Genomic DNA, 21,174 nt, shown 5'->3' with positions numbered 1-21,174 from the left:
CTGAAACTAGCCCGTGTTCAGAGAAAGTTCACAAAGGTCGGATTTTGTGGGGATTCTTTTCGATTTTCACAACATAAAATTTTTTAAAATTTTAAATCCTCAAAGCGCCTAAAAGTTAACTTTGTTACTCAGACTGAGATTGCAAGAGAACAAATGAAGAAGAAATGGGAAAAATGGACGTTATTTATGCAAAAGTAGACTATTCTAGTGTCACCTAGGCTTCTGTTCCTGTTCCTTTTATTATTATTTTTTTCTTTTTTTACTTTTCTTGTTATATTCATAAAATATAAAAATGTGGCAAACGCTGGAGCGCTAGTAAATGCGGAAGAGAAAAATTTTTTTGGGCCCATGCGGCATTGAGCCCAGTCCACTGAAAACAATACGACTCCATCTTGGGTTCACCTTCCAGATTTTATTTTAGTTCTATGTTCAACTCGTACTCGGGCTGGGACATTTAGCCAGAAAATAAAACTCTACTAAAAATGCTCTGCAAACTACAGAAAATGGTAAAAAACGGAAAAGATTGTATTTCGTGATCAATTATTTGGCCACTGGGGAAATCACGCGCCCCGATATTTAATTTGACGTCGCTGATTTCAAAAGCATCATTTTGCATTTTTAATACAATTTACAACACCACAAAGTGCAGAAAATAAAAATCAGTTGCTTTCCTAACAAATCGATTTGAACTTCATTTTCAATTAACCAATTTAACCATTTTTCTATCTCGTACCCTTTCTGTTGCGCTTAAAACCTTGTCAGTGGTTGGCGATTGTGATCCCTTTTTAACGTGAGATGTGTTGTCACCAAAAAAAGTGAAAGTAAATTGTAAACTTGCTTTCGATCAGCTGATGAGCCTCGGACCCGGAAGTGACGTCGCACTTAACAACCCCGCGTCATTTTAAACAATATCTCTATGTACAAAACTAGTCTTCATGCATGGGCACGGGGGGGTACATGGACGGGGGCAGGGGCGGGGGCGGCGGGGGCGAGGTGGACGGGGGCGGGGGGGGCGGGTACGGCTGGTGGTACTGAGGCGGCATCGAATAGGGTCCCGGGGGCTGCGATAGAAACTGGTGGTGCGGGTGCGGGTGGTGGTGATGGTGCGGGGGCGGGTGGGGCGGCGGGGGCAAGAACGGGTGATGCGAGCCGAAGTGCGGGTGCTGGGGCGGGTACGGGTGGGTCAGGTGCGGCGGCGGCGGCGGGGGAGGGGGGGGGCAGCGGCGGGGGCGGGGTTGCGTTGTGCGACGGGGGCATCAGCGGCGGGTAGTACTGGGACGGCGAGCTCGCTTGCAGGTGGCCCAGGTGGTGGTTCTGGCCGAGGTACGGGTTCAGAGGTTGCGGGGGAGGCTGGAGAGGGGGCGGGACGGAAGCGGGCGGGTACATCGGCGGGGGTCGGTGCATGAGGTGCGAGTACGACGGGGGCATCATGGGCGGGATGGGCGGGGGCGGGTGATTTTGCGGAGGAGGAAGAGGAGGAGGCGGGTGGTTGTGGATGTGCTGGGGGGCGTATTGCTGCAGGTACAACCCGGGACGAGAGGGGTCTGGCGGGGGTCACCGAATGCTGCTCTGTCCTTGGCGACCACTTGTCCGAATGCGTCCTTACGTCTGGCAATGGAAGCATCCGATTTTCCGATATCAAATTCCCGCGCGTTTCCGAAATGCTTGGCGCGTATTTTTGCGTCGCGTTCTCGTCCGTCGACTTGCTCCTCTCTTGCGAAATCCGCGGGATTCTCGTCTCCAGAAACGTCCTAGAGTCTTTACCGTCTTTAGCGTCCTTCGGGGGCTGGGAAGACGAACTAACCGAAGACGGAGATGGAGAAGAGGGAGGAGGACGAGGCTGCGTTGTCCGCGCTGAATCCGTTGCGGTTTTCGAAGAAGTCTGACTGGCGGCCGACGACGCTCCAACGTTTGAGGAAGGCTGAGAAGCTGCTGCCGAAGTGGTAGGACACGAAACCGGAGTCGATTTTGTTGGAGTTGAAAGTAGCTGCGATGAGGAAGACTTTGGAGAAGGCGAAGAGATCGGCGATTTCGCGCGATTCGTTGTTTCATGCGTCAAACTTTTGGAAGACATCGTTGTTTTCGATTCGGAGTGCTTTGCTGCTGACGCTTTTGGTCGTGGAGAGAGAGGAGTTGGAGTGACAGACTTCGTAGCTGCAACCTGCTCCGATTTCACCTTTACAACCGGTGAATCGTTTTTGCTTTTCGACGATTCCTTGATTTTAGTCCTGTCTTTTTCCTCTTTCGTTTTGCTCGGTTCCACAGACGCAGCGGGTGGACTTTTTGGAAGAACTGCCTCCTCTTGTTTAACCTTAACGCTCGGTAAAGTCCTATGCCCTACCTCTTCCGTCTCCTCCTTCTTGATTCGCTCCTTTACTACCTTCCGTTCCTTCTCCGCTTCCTGTTTTGGTTCCTTAATCTCCACAGCTACCTCCTCGATTTTCGTCTTCACCTTTTCCTCCTCCTCGTCCTCCTCAGTTTCAGTCTCCTCGCTGGTTTCGGACTGCTCGGGTTTTTGCTCGGGGTGGTATTGCTGTAGGCGCACGTGCCACGCCAGGCTACACACGGCGGAGACGGTTTTGAACTGGTGGACCACGTTTCGGGGGATGAAGTAAATGTCGTTGTGGCAAAGGCGGATTCTGGCGTACCGGATGCCCTCGCGGCGCAGCTGGTTCAGTTTGGCGTCGTCCACCCACTGAACGCACTGCAAAAAAATACAAAAATAAAGAGTTACAAGTCTGATCTATACTTTGAATGAACCAATTATGACATTAGGTTCAGAGTTTCAAATGGAGTTTAACAAGATTTGTATTGATGCTTTGCAGCTGATGGCCTCAACATTCTCTGGGGTCTGACGCTAACTGTAGGCTCTGCTCTGTCTGAAACTAGACTTTTATCTCAGCTTTAATTTAACACAATCTGACCAGAAGAACTGACTTAGCCTGAACTACAACAGGTGAGCTGATTTGTGAGTTTGTTGAGCTTTTAGACAATCTTAAAGTGACAGTGCAGAATTTTGGACATAGGACCTGATTTTCTAGTGAGCCAAGGTGTTGGAGACTAGGGCTGGGTGTCATTAAGAAGTTGCCGATACGATACATACCTCGATACAGTGCACTTTTGATTCAATACGATATATTTCAAATCGATTTGGTACAGTTCAATAAAGGCTAAATCATATCTGTGATACTAAAAGTCTTTGTTGAACCACTTCTTGTGCAAAGTGAATATGAAACACAGATTTTACTCATCAAAACTTTGAAAATGTCAAATGTGCTGCATAAAAGAGTTTCAAGCAACAAAACTGTAGTGCTGTAACAAAATAATTTAAAATATACCAAAAAATACTCTTGGAGATATATCAATACAGCAGCTCACGATATCAATACTGGATCATCAAATTAAACGATACGATATATCAATATTTCCATATTTTTGCACACCCCTAGTTAGCAGGGTATTTAATTTTTTTTTTTTAAATAGTTTCAAGAAAGTGATGCCATTATGGTGCCATTATTACCATTCTTGTGGACTTGTTCAAAATGTGAACTTTGAACAGAATCCTACAAAAATCGCAAATGTTATCACAATCGCAATGCTTCTCAGAACAACTGCAACAGATAACTTAAAGGGACAGTCTGGAATTTTGGACACAGGACCTCATTTCCTCATGATCCAGAGCGTTGGAGACGTGTGGAGACACTTTTAAAAAATATTCCATCCAGTCCTTGTATTTGCAGAGGTCGCTAAAGAGTTATCCTGCCACTAAAAAACAGTCTTACCCACTCCACAAAACACCCGAAAAAATCTATTATTACACCAGACTGTCGATGTAAATGTCTGTGTCGATAGAATAATGTCTAAAATAAAACTACCTTGCATCACATGAATCATATCGTTTAATGTGATGATACAGCATCGATATCGTGGGCTGCTGTATCAATATATCATCAAGAGTATTTTTTGTTGTATTTTACTAAATACTTTTGTTACAGACCTACAGTTTTGTTGCTGGTTTGGAGAAAGGAAACTTGTTTATGCGACACATTTGACATTTTCACTGTTTTGAGGATTAAACTGTTTGTGTTTCATATGAACCTTTCACAAGAAGTGGTTTAACAATAGAGTTTTCCTGCCACTAAAAAACACTTTAAAACCCACTCCACAAAACACCCGAAGAAAATCTATTATTACACCAGACTGTCTATGTAAATGTCTGTGTTGATAGAATAATGTTTGAAATAAAACTAACCTTGCATCACATGAATCGTCGCATGCTGAGGGACTATTTTCTCATATATCATTCTGCCGTTGCCAAACTTTCTATCAGGAAGTACAGTCTATTGACACAGACATTCACAACGACAGTCTGGCGTAATAATAGTTTTGCTTGGGGTGTTTTGTGGAGTGGGTAAGACTGTTTTTAGTGGCAGGATAACTATGACCACCGACATGCACTAGTCTAGCACCAGTGACCTCTGCAAATACGAGGACTGGATGGAATATTTAAAAAAGTGTCTCCACATGTCTCTAACACTCTGACTCACTAGGAAATGAGGTCCTATGTCCAAAATTCCAGACTGTCCCTTCAAAACATGTTTTTCAGAATCAGTTATTATTATTAAGTATTTATTTATAGAAAATGTCATTTATAGAAGAAAGACGTTGCTGTCACGCACTGTTGTTACTCAAGATAGTGACTGAACCGTGATGTGTTTTCTAAAATAAGATTCTAATTTGAATACAGAGGAACATTATGAGCGTATTTATACATAAGTCTAACATTACCCATCTCCCTCTAGAGCTGTGCTATTAATCATATTTTAATAAAGATCAATCAGCCTGGTTCTCTTTAATGGAGAGGTTTAGAGCAGCCAGTAAAAGGTTGTGGTTTAGAGCAGAGATCCAACTTTGTGTTAAGAGGCAATGATTAAAAGTCTGTGTTGCTTTTGTTCAAGAAAATAATACTGAAAGTTATATTCCAGGAGGAGTGTCCAACTCAAATTCACAGAGGGCCAAAATTAAAAACTGGGACTAAGTCGTGGGCCAAACTAAATATTTATTGAAAATTCAACAACATCTGCAAGTTTTCTCTTCTTTTGAGATATGCAATGTTAAACTTTTTCTTATTAAAATAAAAGTTTAATAATAGTTTTGCTTTAACATTGAATCCAGAACAAGCAGAATATAAAATAAAAACAACATTTTAAATAAATAATGTCTCTATAGCTGTAATCTGTAGCTTTTAAACTCCTTTTAAATGTCGTTAAACGTCAAAATGCGGCAACACATTTGCAAAGCATTCTGGGATTTGTAGTATTAGAGGTGCATGCGCCATACTGGTCAGCAGGCCAGCTCTAATATACATTTGATATGATCTCGCGGGCCAAATATAATTATATCGAAGCCCAAATTTGGTCCCCGGGCCTGAGTTTGACATAAATTACACACAACGGGATCACAATTCATCAGGATTTGTTAAAAATATGATCCAGCCTTATTTACATTTGTATTTTCTTTTATGTACAGTACAGGATTTCACTTTCTCTCATGAATAGTTTAAAAAGTACACATTTTCAGTACAGATTAAATTGTTTTAGTTGTACAGATCCCTGCTGTACTCCCTGCAGTTCAACATCTGTCCAGCAAGTGGCAGCATCCAACACACATTTTCATTAATCAGATTTGGTAGGCAGTGATCAGTTACATCTACTTAAGTCGTTTCAGGAAGAAAGTGTACGAAAATATACTTGTACTATCACACCTCACACGCACAGAGAGAGAAGTGTTTATGATGACGATAAACAGTGTGAGTTTCTTGCCTGTGAGAGAGGCGGCTCGTACAGGTCCAGCTGCAGCCTCTTCACCACATAGGGGAAATCCGCAGCGTGGAAACAGATCACGTCTTTGGTCACTCGAGACGGCTCCGAGCTGGAAACACAGAGGATGTTAGGATTTTATTTATATTTCTAATAATAATTCTTTTGTAGAGATTTAATTTCTGGGTTTCTGAACACATTTTATGGACTTTTAAAAATACAAAGTAATATTTAATTTCATGGACATGAGGGTTATTGAAATTACTGTTTCACATTTATAGGTAGGTACACGTTTAACATTTAAATTGATCAGGTTCACTTTATTCTTTTGTTTATTTAAAATATTAGATTTGCTATACATGTAAATGTGCAACAGTGCTCAAAAGGAACTAGGACTCTTTGGACACTGTCATATAATCAATGGGAAATAGAAAAACACAAAGTTCTTCTCTGTTAGCAGTAGGGCTGGTATCATTAAGAAGTTGACGATATGATACATATCTTGATACATAGGCCACGATACGATACATATTTCGATAAAGTGCACTTTTGATTCGATACAATATATTTCCAATTGATTCAATACGGTTCAATAAAACATTGTTTCTAAATCATGGCTGTGATACTAAAAGCATTAAACCACTTCTTGTGCAAAGTTGATATAAAACACACCCACTTTGATCAAATGTGTTGCTTAAACGAGTTTCCTTCCTCTAAAAAAGCGAAAAAACTGTAGCTGTAACAAAATAATTTAGTCAAATATACCAAAAAATACATCTATACAGCAGCCCATAATATCGATACTGTATCATCACATTAAACGATACGATATATGGATATTTCAATATTTTTGCACAACCCTAGTTAACAGGTTTTTTTTTTTTTTAAGTAGCTTCAAAGAAGTGATGCCATTATGGTGCTATTATTATTACGAAATGATTAATATCAGCTGAAAGAGCCTTAGGAATATGGCAAGTTTGTGGAAAGAAATAATAAGGTTAAATATTAATGGATTTATGGATAAGTTTGGAGATTTCTTCTTCAAAAAAAAAAAAAAAAGAGTTACAACACAACCTTAACTAGTTTTCTGGGATATGGAATTCCAAACACATGTCTGGTGATGTATCTGGGAAATATATCAGGTGTAGTAAGGAAGGAGGACATGTATTTGACAAAAATGGTCTTAGCTGCATCTAAAAAGGGGAATTACAAAGAGGTGGTTGCACCCAGATCCACCTGCACAACAAGACTGGATGAGGATTGTGGAGAATATTTCAGTGATGGAAAGAATAACATAAAATTTTAAACTGAAAGGTGATGAGCAATGAGCAACTACGATGAGCAATAGGAAAAGTGGAATGTATTCATAAGTGACACCAGTAAAATAACATAGTACATAAAAATGTTAATACCAAATGCATGTTTAAATAAGAACCTGTAACTCCAGACTGTTGTTACATTGTTTTTGAGTTTATATTGTTTTTGTATGTTTTGAAATGTTACTTAAAACCAATAAAAACAGAGTTATTAAAAAAAAAAAAAAGTTGTTACACTCCTGTCCTCCATCTGAAATCACGACATCATCAGATTGTAGAACTGATTCATAAACAATTTTCTAGTGAACAGATCAGAGCAAAAGTGCCGCTCCCTCACCCGTCCCCACAGCGCACGGCCTTCAGGACCCCCACGGCGGCGGTGGTCTTGCGTTCAAAGCCCTGCCCGATGTGGTCGGCGTGGGCTCTGGTCCTGTCCTCGAACAGCATCTCCCGAGGCTCACTGGTCCTGGGCATGGACTGCAGCAGGTTCTTCACTTCGTTTGTAGAGCTGAGGGGAAAAAAACAGAAAGATAAATATTTAAAAAACACACAAATAAACAAATATGAAGTGCTTCTTGAGTCCTTGTTTAGTCCCAGCTCTGGCAGTGTTTGCATGTTCTCCCTGTGACTGGGTGGGTTTTCCTCCATCAACCCGAAACATCCACAATTGATACGGCTGAAGCTAACTAGAGGCACTGCTCTGTCTGGAGCTCGGTTACTCAAGTTAGGCTTTAATCTGAGCCTTTATTTTAACAGAATGTGACCAAAAAAAGGGCTGACTGTGGTGGAAATACAACAGGTGAGCTGAATTGTTTGTTGCCAATTAGGGATGGGCATTCGATTAAAATTTTCTTAATCGATCGTCGGGAGAATTAACGATCGATTATCGATTAATCATTAACGTTTTAATATTAAAATGATCATCATTATTATTACTATCTGCACTACTAATCTGCATAAATAAATTCAACTTTACAACATATAAACCGTAACGACTCTAGAGCCACATCAGCCCGTTTGACATTATAATGTGTTTAATTTTAAAGTCTCACAGAAACAAAACTTAAAACCGCATGACTAATTTGCATAAACTAAGAAAAGAAAAAAAAAACAGTTCTTCTGCGCTGATGTGGTCAATTTCTGTTGGATTAAAAGACATGACTCAGGTGAATACAGGTTAGTGTGACCATATTTGCGTTTGTCAAAACCAGGACACCGTACGGGGGGAGGGAGGTGGGGACTCGTCATCCACATTGAGCGACTCTCACCTGGAAAAACTTTTTCATGTTTTTCGGTGTCCTGGTGAACTTTTTCCCACTGGACACCGAAACATATGTGCTGCTTTATACACTGTGCACATGGACTCACACTTGTCCCGACCAAAACGGAAAGCGTGGAATTTCTTGTACAAGTCATCGTTAAATACGCATTTGCAAGTAAATTAAAATTAGTAGCTAAATTACTATTTGTGCTGTTTAACTGGATTCAAGAGAAGCCACCAACTGTCACCCAGTGGTATAAAGGAATATTTAGAGTCTTACCCATGGAAAGAGTCAGTGCAAAATTGAAAGGTAATGATGATTTCTTTCTTGATTACTTGCCCGGTGATCTCACTATCATTATACAAAGAGGTACAGGCTCAGTGCTGTGGCGGGCGGTTGGTTGGTTTGCCTGTTTGATCGGGTCAGTGTGTCTTACTTAATTGGGTAATATGTATGTAATGAGAAAAACTCAACAGTGTTGGGAAGGTCACTTTTAAAATGTATTCCCCTACAGATTACAGATTACATACCCCAAAATGTAGTTTGTAACATAATCCATTAAATTACTTAAAGTGAGTAATGTAATCTGAATACTTTGGATTACTTGATATTGTCACGTTTTTTTTAAAACTACATGAATGTAACAACCACATCCTGAAAATTCTTGTTTGTTCTCTTCAAATTGACCCTGGTTTTAGTCCTGGTTTTAGACCTGGTTTTAGACCTGGTTTTAGACCTGGTTTTAGACCTGGTTTTAGACCTGGTTTTAGACTTGGTTTAGACTTGGTTTAGTCCTGGTTTAGACCTGGTGGTTTAGTCCTGGTTTAGCCCAAAATGTGAAAACAGGAAAATACCACCGTGTAATCCATTTATTTCAACAAAGTAACTGTAATCCAATTACCACTCATGGAAATAGTAACTGTAACTAAATACAGTTACTCATAATTTGTACTCTGATTACATAACTCCGGTACATGTAATCTGTTACTCCCCAACACTGAAACTCAAACACATGCTCAGACTGCTCTTTGTTTTGTGTGTTGTGTTAAAATGTTAAAAACTTAATAAAATATGTTTAAAAATAAATAAATAAATACGCATTTGCGCTTCGGCGAGTTGTTGCAGACTGTTTGTGTCTGCTCGCTCCTTCTCAGTGTCCAGACCCGTTTGTCCCCGGACACAGACGTTTGGTCACCCCACGCTACGCACAGCAACCTACATTCGGTTTGTCGATTAAAATGAACGTAATCGATGAAATTCTTAATGATCAATTATGGATTAATCGACTAATCATGCCCATCCCTAGTGACAATCTCAACTTTTTCGTTCAAATCAAACACCTAAAAACAACCATGAACGCTCGTATTTATCAAAGGCTCCTGAAAATGCGCTGTTTAAATCCATTTTGTGTTTGCGTTTTTGTCAGTGTTTGGTAATGTGTGTTTTGTATCGCCGCGGTAACTGCTGCACATTCCACCATAGACATACATGACCAAAACTTCCACCCTCCCACGCCAGTCCTTAATTAAACGTATCAATAAACAGCTAGAAACTTTCCCGAATCTTTTTTTTTTTTACTGCAATTAGTTTTCGTCTGAATCCGCAGCCCTTTGTTGTTGTGCTTTTCTCGTCTTGTTTTTAAATCACATCAGTGAGAAACAGCACAAAGCAAAGACCAAACACCAGAATAACTCATATTTATGCTGCGCAGACGAAGTGCAGCAAACACAGGAGGGAGAGAGAGAGAGAGAGAGAGAGAGAGAGCCGCCCACGCACTTTAAGGCATTTTAGATTTTAGTCTTTTTTGGTGCAGAGGAGAGAGGCGCTGAGCTCAGGAAAAGTGTAAAAGTGTAATCGGACCGTCTCCAGATCTCGAACTAGTCTTGGTCAGAACTCCCATGAATAGGAGAGACTATTTTAGCCCCACATTGTCTAAAAAAATCCAAATATAGTAACACAAATGATACTTTATGCTCGTAGTACTGCCATAAAGAAGTAACTAGCTGGAGGATTTGACCTGTTGTGCATGTTTTGTAAACATTTCCAGCGATCCCTATATTGAGTTTTTTGAGGAAAATTGCAAAAATCGAAGCAGTAAGCAATAACATACGGACAAGTAATTAATGTTTTTAGTGAGCTATCATTTTGAGTGAAGACCCAGAGAGAGTAAATACTGAAAGAGAGCTCAGAAATCGATTTTCATGGCAGCAGCGGGAGGTTGGATGGGAAAATGTCAACAATTGAAACTCAACATAAGAACAGATAAGGTCAGGATGAGTAAAAAATGATATTATGGCCCCGCCCTAAACAAAACAAAATACATGGAAAGAGGTTACTCTGCACAGCGGGTAGAAGAGGCGTGTACTGCCACGTTATCCAAACCAAAGGATGTGTTGTTAAAGAAGGAAAATAAAAAAGAGAGACAATTCTCAGTGATACTGAACACAGTGTATTCACCCCAGAGCCATGGGATCAAATCAATCATTTAAAACACTGGCACTGATCCAGAATTGTCCCAAATATTTAAGGATCCACCTCTATTTACCAATAGAAGAGGCAGAAACCTGCGAGACACTTTGGTACATTCAGACTTCTCCCACGACAGAGAATCTTTGCCTCTATTCCTAATGGCAGTTATAGATGTGGTAGTTGCGCTCAGTGCCACAACACCACAAAGACGTCTCACTTTTGTCACCCTTCTACTCCCCATTAGGCGCGTCATTACATGTGCGTCCACTCATGTAGTTTACCTGCTGCGCTGCCAGTGTGGTTTCACTTATATTGGAAAGACCATAAGAAAACTAAAAACGAGCATAAGCGAGCACAAAAGCGCAATAAGACGCCAAGACCCCGACTCTCCGGCTGCTGTTCACTTTAACCAACTGAAACATGATAAGTCGTCCTTACGTTTCTGTGGGATCGAACAAGTGGCTGCCTTGCGGAGGGGGGAGTGACCATGATCGGGCGCTAAAACGACACAAAGCCCATTGGATTTTCACTCTACAAACTCTTAGTCCTAAACACTGTTGGGCAAGTTACTTTAAAACTGTAATGTAGTATTTATGAAAATGTAAAACATTACATGACTATTGCAGCACTTTTATGTTACTCTCACCAAAATAACTGTGAAGATGCTGAACTTTTGCACCTTATATGGACTGAAACAGGACTAAACCAGGTCTAAACTAGAGCTGAAACAGGACTGAACAAGGACTAATCTTGGACTAGAACTTGGAAGCGCAGGAATTGCAGACACCCTGTCGATCGGGTGTCACCTGCGGTTCGCCCCGTGGAGTTCTGCGTTGGTCCTTGCGCCCGCGGTCACCTGACGGTCTACGCGGGCGTGTTTCACCGCTGCTGATATCGCGGTGATTTTAGCGAATTTGTATAAAGAAAAACGAAAAACCCACCACTTCAGTCCAGGTTAAAAATGCATTGTGATGCGCGTTACTGACATTTGTACACAAGTAAAATAAGACATTTACTTTTATAAGGCATTACTCCCACCACTGGTCCTAAAGGCTTAAATGATGAATTGCTGTTTAATGTAATGTTATGAAAAAAAGTGTTACAATGAAGAGCGCATGGGGGGGGGTGAGGGGAGCGGAAGGGGCTCTTCATACCTGAGGAAGGTCTGAAACGTTGTACCAATAAAAGAAAAACCAAGAGTGAGACAGTGTGCGAGAGTTTTCTTTAAAAACAGATAAGTCCCTCTCATCCAGCGCACCTGTCGCCCGTTCAGGTGTGCAGAGTCTACACAGAAACAAGTCCTAGATTTGTCAGAATTACTACCGCGAACAGAGCACAAAGGAAGTCGTCGTCGTTGTTTCCAAACGTCTTCCTGGTTTGTGACGTAAGCTTGAACAGAGCCTGTTTGCAATGTGACAGTTTAACGTCAAATTCCACCATAAAAATCTGAACTTTCCTCCAGCTCAGTTTAACCTACAGGGATTTTAGTTTTTGGTGATGTTGCATGAACGCGGCCCATTTATGAAAATCTGTATTTTTATCCTGACGTTTGCCAATAAACAGAGCGAAACACGATTTGCCTGTTCCAAGAGATTTATTTTATTTTTTTTTACTTTTTAAGAGATTGTAGCTGTGGAACTTGGCACTAAAATTCACCAGAACATTTCCAGCCAAAATTATTCTATTCCATCCGGGCTTTGTGTCAAAAAGTTGCAAGTGAACAAATGATCAGAGCGGAAAGCACTTGTACACATTTGGCTCTGAGCAAAGAGAGAAAAAAATTGTAAAAAATATGTTTGGAAACAGCAGCTCTGCAGTCAGCTCACGCGTTTGGATCAGGGGCATTCAAACTCAGAACCACAGTGTGTGAAAACTACTGCACTCGACAATTTGGAAGAAATATGTCGCTGTAATTTTAGCAGATATTGCAATTATGGTTAGAATTGTACTGTGTTTGAAAGGTGAGTTGTGTAACGTTTCTGGTGGAAGGTTTGTCAAATGTTTTTTTTTTTTCCATGGAGATGTTATTGCTTTGTCTGAAATGTTTCCATTCTATCTTCACGGAGACCAAACCAGACCAAGTTACGGGTCAGATCTGTGGCGAGGCGATTCAGCTCACAGTCAGAATGCCTGCTTTTCTTGGTATTTTGACCTGTCATACGTCATACTGAGGAATATTCCAGGCAGAGCAATGACATCTCCATAGAAACAAGCAGGTGACGGACCCTCCACCAGAAAAGTTACACAATGCACTAGGGCCCGACAGATATACGGGGCCCTTTGAGGCCTAAATCTTGCTGATAAAAAAAAAAAAAAAAGTCCATGTGGGCATGTTATATCCCGTTATAAATCTTAGACTCTCTATATTATGTTCATTTAATCCAATTTACAGACAGATAAATGTCCAAATATGTGGCGCCGCATCAGTATTTATTATGTAATTTGTCTGCATCTGTGACGCCGCACTGCCCCTGAACACACCCCAGAGTCATGTCACTGAGGTGTGTTTGTTTACACACAAAGCTGCAGTCAACATGCTGGATTATATTATATTTATGGACGATCGTTTTGAGTCAGGATGAAAAGGACACTTATTAGTGCAGACTTGTGATCTGAGAGGAGCCTGTGTTTCAAATGTGTCGGTTTTTGAAGCTACTTATGTTTTTTTTTTCCATTGGTTAGAGTTTAGCTGCTGTAACTCCCACACGTAAACCGTCTGTTTTCTTACATTGTCCTAGTGTAAAGTGAGTATAGTGACTGTACACACGTTACTGAACCTGCGCTGATCTGTAAATGAGCTGTGAATAAAAGTGTGAATGATCGGCATTTACGCATGATTAATTACCACGGTCCGCACACATTTACCGCTAAAGACTAATAGCAGTAGTTTACTTTCTTTACTGGCTAGAATGTGATGCAAAAATGCCAGTAGTCCAACCTACTGTGTTTAAATATGACGTAAAGAGGCAGAATAACAATAAATGTCGCCTAAACAAACCCAATTTAAAATCCAGCAGAACCAGACCTAAGTTTTATAATCAACTGAAGATTTACAGTGATTTTTTACATCACTACATATATCTGCTTTTATATTGGCTATCGGCACCTCCAACTCCCAGGATTAAACCCAGATTAAAACCAGGACTAAACCAGGAATAAATCAGGACTAAGATAGAACTAAAACCAGGTCTAAACCAGGACTAAAACCAGGACTAAACCAGAACTAAACTAAACTAAGGCTGTGGATCACTGGTCTAAACTACAGGGTTAACAGCTTTTATATAGAATAACATCCCAAGATCCTCTCCAAAACTTTAAATATGTAGCTGTTTTGTTTTTGTTTTTTTGTTTTTACACATTATAGTCTATAGTTAAAATCCTATACTTAAAATATGAACTGCCAAACTAATACAAGAATCCCGAGCATTTCAGAACACGTTTGTAGAGGTTTAAACTACAGAGTTATCAGCTTTTATATAGAATAACGTCCCAAGATCTTCTCACACAGACGGTTATAATGATTTGCCAAATGTGATGTGAGTATGTATTCAAATTAGAGCTGCAATAAAACTGAAAATGCCATTTGAATCGTCGCAAAAGTGGCAAATACTCTCATTATTTAAGCCCTTGTAACATTTGGATCCATCACTACAGCGCTCAACAATTTGGAAGAAATACGTAGCTGGATTTTGAGCAGATATTGTAATTATGGCTAGAGCTGTACTGTATTTTAAATCAAGAGAGGACTGAAACATGAACTGCGAAAGTAATAAAAAAAATCCCAGCGCATGTTTGTAGAGGTCTAAACTACAGGGTGAGCAGCTTTATGAAGAAAAATGTCCCAAGATCCGCTCACAAACTTGGCTCCGAGCGCACAAAGAAACGTGTAGCTGGATTTTGAGCAGATATTGTAATTATGGTTAGATCTGCGCTGTATTTTTCCAAATCAAGCTTCGGTTCACAGTGTCACAACATAAGAATCCGAGGCGTTTCACTGTTTTATAGAGGTTTAAAATACAGGGTTAGCAGCTTTTATACTTAATTAAATGATAGAGTTCTGTTGCCAACAAACTGTACTGTACCCAAACACTGTATACAGAAGTTTACTGAGGGAGTTGTCCCAGTTTTAAACAAGAAATGTCCCAGGTGTCCCGATTTGACCAATTTAATACTTGCCGCGAGTAAAGTAAGGCATAAATTGACATTTGTTGAGGTAAAATATAGAAAAGTTGCAGGAATTTTGGACATAGGACCTCATTTCCTAGTCCTTTTTCAATGGACGTCCGCTACTCAGCCTGATTCATCATCCGGTTATCACTTCGTGGAAACCGTCTGACCTCGCAGCATTAGGATTTGTTTGCTCAAAGGTAGGCGGGTACTTTTTTATGTAACCAATCGCTGCTATTTGGTCGTGATGTATGTAATGCGCCAAATCCCGTAGGAAGAAGGACAATAAAATTTTTCCCAAACTAGGGATGGGCATTTGGTTCAATTTTCTTAATCGATCATCAGGAGAATTAACAATCGATTTTTGATTAATCATTAACATTTTTTATATTATAATGATCATCTTTATTATTACTATTACTAATCTGCATAAATAAACTCAACTTTACAACATATAAACCATAACCACTCTAGAGTCACATCAGCCTGTTTGAGATTATAATGTGTTTAATGCAAATACAAATTTGTTTACATTTTACACAAACAAAACTTAAAACCACATGACTCATTTGCAGAAACTATAAGCGCTGAAAAAATAAGCTCTTTCCTTGTGCGCTGATGCGGTTCAGCTTCTAAAGGACACGAACTCAGTGGAATATGAGTGTTCTTTCTGTGACAGAGGGATGATGATGATGATGATGATGATGATGGTGAGTCTGTTCTGTGTGTGTGTGTCGTGTTGGAGATGGTTCATGTTTTCAGAGATCAGACATGTGCAGGTTTATCACAGCTCTTTATGTTGTAGTAACCGGGATACTGTGTATACATGCAACATGACAAAACCGGGACACTGATGTGCTGTAAACACACTCACTGAGAGGTACAGTGTGATGCCAAAGCCAAAACAAGGGACTGTGAGGCACTACTCCAGTGTTAGTCAGACGCAGCCTCATCTCCTTACACTACGCTACGCACAGCAACCTACATTCGGTTTGTCGATTAAAAATGAATGTAATCGACAAAATTCTTAATGATCAATTATCGATTAATTGATTAATCACGCCTATCCCTACAACAAACATTCTCTTTGTTCCGACTTTAAATCCTCGATCTCGGGAATCGTTGCCAACACAGAATGTCTGTCTTCGTCTACGTCCATCTCGACGCTTTGTTTACTGTTGTGCTGTTCCACAAAAGGGACCCAGACAGACATTTGAGTTTGACGTCATGGCTTCACAGCTCTTCCCTGATTGGCCGGTGCACGATCTACAACTTCTGGAGTTCTTACAAACCATCTATTCTATGTATTCCGATTCCTGACCTAGTCGCTGGAGAGAAATGAAATTGAGCAGAGTTACTAGGTGCTACTGCTCACTTCTCCTTGGAACGCGGAGTCTAGCAGATCACCTACGTCCATTTTTATACCCCATATACCGACTGTACTCCATTTCAGGTTTACTGGTGCCGTTTCATGCGACCACTAACAGGAGCAGCTCTTGAAAAACACACAGAAACGAAATACTGCACTCTATATTCTCAGCAGCATAAAATAGTATAATAAGAGTTAGAAATATACTCTTTTTTTTATGATTTGTTTATGGCTATTGAAGCTGCTGTTCTATTTCGGTTCATTGTTGAGTCCGTGTGTGTGCAGCAGGCAGAGCACAGACTCCCCGTGTGCTCTGGACTTCATTCATTCAGAGATAAGAGGCGTCGAGGCAGAAATAGACTGGGAGTGATGAAACGCACACACAGCACCACACGCTGACAGTAACGAATGACTAACCAGGAACTCTGCTAAAAGTCATACAAAGACAGCAACTACTAAAGGTGCGCTGTGGAACTTTTCTGCTGCGGGGGCGGAGGTGGGCTGTCGTCGGTTTGGATTCGTGGAGCTTGGAATGTTCCATAATATGACATTAAACTGATCTATCTATCTAGCGTGTATTCAATTATAGGTGATTTTATTCCAGACATACCTTGAAAAACAAACAGTGACTGGACTTGCCTCTACACAGATCTGAACTGTAACCTTGTCTACGTTTGTGTGATGACGGAAACACTAGGTGGCGATGTACGTGAGGTAAACGCGTACGTGACGTGAGCAGATCTGACCAGAGTTTTGCGTCTTGGGCAGCGTAGACGGAAACGCTACGGCGGAGCGTATTCAACTTTTCCACTCTGGAGGGTGGACCACGCCGATCTTCAATACCAATATCGGTATCAGTACATCCCTGTGTATGTAATTCGTTCATTCGTTTTTCAATATAGAACCAAAAATGAGAAAATGAAAAAACAACTATTTTCATTATTTGTCTCCAAAACCAAAATGAAAAATGGAAAACGATTCGGTTTTTCAGTTTTCGATTTTGTGTGGAAAAAAAAAATTGAAAAAACGGATAACGGGCGTTTCCCATTTACATGACTTAAACCAGACATGTCAAACTCAGGCTCGGGGGCCAAATTTGGCCCACGATATAATTATAGTTGGCCCGCCAGACAGTAACAAATATGTATTATAGCTGCCCGCTGGCTACAGGTAGGCTAGCGAGACATGATTTTTTATTTAAAATGTTATTATTTTATATTCTGCTTGTTCTGGTTTCAATGCTTAAGCAAAACTTTTATAAACATACTATAAAATTTTATTTGATTAAGAAAAGGTTTAACATTACATATCTCAAAAGAAGAGAAAACCTGCAGAAATTTTTCAATAAATATTCAGTTTGGCCCACGACTTAGTCCCACTTTTTAATTTTGGCCTCTGTGAATTTGAGTTTGACACCCCTGTCTTAAACTGCAATTCCGGACTAAACCAGGACTGAACCAGGGCTAAACCAGGTCCGGGACCAGATCGGAACCGGATTGGGACTGAGACCAGGACTTAGACCGGGACCAGATCAGGACTGAGTCCGGGTACAGGACCAGGACTAAGACAGGGACTGTGACCAGGCTCAGAATGTGATTGAGACCGGGACCAGACCAGGACTAGACCGGGACTGAGACTGGGACCAGACCAGGACTGAAAATGGTTTAGTCCTGGTTCCGTCCTGGTTCCGTCCTGGTTCCGTCCTGGTTCCGTCCTGGTTTAGCCCTGGTTTAGTCCAACATCGCAGTTTAAGTCACGAAAACGAGAAAACGAATCATTATCCGTTTTTTTCATTTTGGTTTTGAAAACAAATAATGAAGAAAATAGTTGTTTTTTCATTTTCTTATTTTTGGTTTTATTTTGAAAAACGAATGAATGATACATGGACTGTATGTTTAATCTAAATTTAATCTAATTTTAAAAAATCATCACAATGACCTTATAATGATTCACAAGATCACAAGTCTTTCCATAGCAAACGCTTTGTTGTGTTGCAGCGCGAACTACACAGACCATGATTCCTTGCTGCTTTTCATTGCGGGGAAACATGAGTAAAATACCAAAGACTGCACTCCTCAGAGATGTGCCTGTTGAGTTCAGCTGCTGCACATCTGAGTCTGACACTTCAGACACGAAAACCACCACACAACACAACGACACACAACTCCACAAACATCACGACAAACACACAAAAGAACACCGACTTCTCTAAGGTGAACATGAAAAGGCAACTCAGATTTAACAACAACTCCCCCATTTTTAGACTTATTTATGTATGATCTACTTTGCATACATGTTTAAATAAAAGATCTTGTGGAGGCTCTGTCAAATCCTTCCTTCACGGAGACCAAACCAGACCGAGTTACAGGTCAGATCTGCGGAGAGGCGACCCCACTCACACTCAGAATGCCTGTTTTTCTAGGTATTTAATTGCAAAAAGAACTGTTTAATGTCATATTGTGGAACATTCCAGGCAGAGCAATGACTTATCTATAGAAAATTGTAATATTTACTGAAATAAAACACCTCTACACCACTGCCAATTACCAGTCCACAAACACAGTGCTGTATTTCCCGGTTATAAACGGCTCTAGATTAACGATGACATGAATCCATCACAACACGTAGTATGATAATAATAGCTGCTGACTCACACATTAGCACCGTATTAGAGAGAAAGAGGGAGGAGAGAGGAGAGGGGGGCAGATAGAGGAGAGAGAGAAGAGAAGAGAAGAGAAGAGAGGGGGTTATAAACAGCTCCAGGCTCTGACTCATCCCGTGTACCATGTGGTGTAGTGTGAGACGTCTTCTCTGCTCAAATGCATCAATGATCTCAGCTCTCACATCAAAATGACACTGTGGGAAACTGCAGCCGCCAGGGTTCAAATCATCCACAAAGTCTACGTTCAGACAGCAGGGCTTAACGCTCAATTCCAATTTTTATTTTTTTTTTATGAAATCCGATGTTTTTGCGAGGTCGTTCACATTTCCAGTTAAACGCGACTCGTGTGTGATCTCCAGTGTGAACGTTAAACGGCCCAAAAGCGGAGGACACGACGACGTCAGCCGCAGCGAGCGTGCTCTGTGTTTACGGAAGTTGTCCAAACATGGACGCGAGCATTGAGCACCTGGAGATTTTAAAGTTCCTCTCGTACCGGAGCCAGAACATGAACAGATTATTTGTTGTAAGGAGGAGACTGAGAAGGAGAAGGAGAGGTTTTTGGCCATGGCGTTTCGTGGGACAGTCCGTTGAAAGGAACGTGTGGATGTGGAGACGGAGCCAAGAGTGGTGAGTGGTGATGTGCTTCGCTTCAGTGACACGGAGTTCATTAACAATTTTCGCCTACTTCAGCGCAGAATAGTGACGTTTGTGGCTTGTTGATAACGTGTAGGTGGATGAATGCGCTTTGGCCGTTCAGACTGAAGTCACATGTCAAAAGATCAGATATGTATCGGTTTTAGGAGCACATATCCAAGTGTCCTGGGTCACATTTGAAAAAATCTGATCTGTGTCGTTCAGACTGTCATTAAAAGATCAGATACAGGTCACATAGAGGCCAAAAAATCGGATTTGGGTCACTTCAGTCTGCAGTCTGAACGTAGCCAAATAGATCTTACTTGGGATCTTATTGCTATCTCAGAAAATAAATAAATAAATACATAAAAATACAAAATAAAGGTTCTGACCGTTTCCTCTTGAAGGGAGACTTGGGGATGTCGGCCAGGGGGATCATCTGCTCTCCAGGCCTCACCCACAGAATGGGACCGTCGTCTGAGTCTTTGGGCTCCATGGAGCTCAGGCTGGAGAACGAGCCCCAGGGCAGAGTCCTCTGTGAGAGCCACAAACAAACAAACAAACCAAACAGGGATGAGATATTGACAAAAAGAAACAACATTTATAAGAACTGTGACTGGTGCTTTTTTTAACATAACTGTGTACCGTATTTTTCTGACTATGAGTCGCACTTTTTTTCATGGTTTGGGTGGTCATGCGACTTATATTCCGGTGCGACCGACAGCCACGAGAGGCTGTGGTCTTGTGTGTCAGTGTCTGTTACTCCTGTACCACTGTCACTTCACTCTACTGTGCATGTCTCCTGCAGAAAGAGCCTCTGTCCTGCTGCAAGTAGCGAAAATATTCAGCTGAAAACAGTAATCGAGCAGCAGAAAGAAAGTTTGGAGTGATCGAGAAACTTGTGAGGGACTGACGGAAAGCGGGGATGGAGAACACAGCTTCAAGGGAACCGAGAGAGTGTGACATGAACCTTTCCTGGAAGTCACTGGATGGATCGACAAAGCCTGAACTTCAGTGTCGGGATTCAGAAAGGCCGGAATAATTCTAACTAAAACTGATGCTGAGTCTGACGACAGCGACACAGAAGAGGAAGCGGCGTCTGTTTACCTCCGGAGGTCGTGGAGTTGCTCAGAAGTGACACCGAGGATGAAGAATTGAATGGATTTAGTGATTTGGAGTGAGATGGAGAGTTTGTTAAACTTGTTCTGTTCTGTTGTTTATGTTATAGTTTATCTGAAAAACTGTTCATATGTGACGTTAACAGTCTGTTGTTTTCTCTTCTATTGTTTTACTAGAACTTGACTTTCGAGTTGAAATGTTGGTTCCTGGTCTCTGATTTTATAAAATAAATTTCCCCCTAAAAGTGCAACTTATATATGTTTTTTTCTTCTTCATTACACATTTTTTGGCTGGGGCGACTTATACTTCGGATTGACGAAAAATACGGTAGATATGTACGTTTTACTATTTGAATTTT

At 41.0% G+C, this 21,174-nt stretch overlaps 1 protein-coding gene across 1 annotated transcript in view; it reads right to left on the bottom strand.

The window, feature by feature from the left end:
* Positions 1 to 1,183: 1,183 nt before the first annotated feature.
* The window catches only part of LOC110160009 (lysine-specific demethylase RSBN1L-like), a 97,619-nt gene continuing 77,628 nt past the window's right edge, over positions 1,184 to 21,174 (bottom strand). Inside the window, 4 exon segments of the mRNA XM_055153821.1 lie at positions 1,184 to 2,704; positions 5,823 to 5,931; positions 7,473 to 7,643; positions 20,090 to 20,232. Coding sequence (XP_055009796.1) covers positions 1,184 to 2,704; positions 5,823 to 5,931; positions 7,473 to 7,643; positions 20,090 to 20,232 — 1,944 coding nt within the window.

The sequence above is a fragment of the Boleophthalmus pectinirostris genome, unplaced genomic scaffold, assembly GCF_026225935.1.
Source record: "Boleophthalmus pectinirostris isolate CB_2022bp ecotype Guang Dong unplaced genomic scaffold, ASM2622593v1 HiC_scaffold_18, whole genome shotgun sequence".
NCBI lineage: Eukaryota > Metazoa > Chordata > Actinopteri > Gobiiformes > Gobiidae > Boleophthalmus > Boleophthalmus pectinirostris.
The sequence above is the reverse complement of the archived record's forward strand: the minus strand, read 5'-3'. Positions and strand labels throughout refer to the sequence as shown.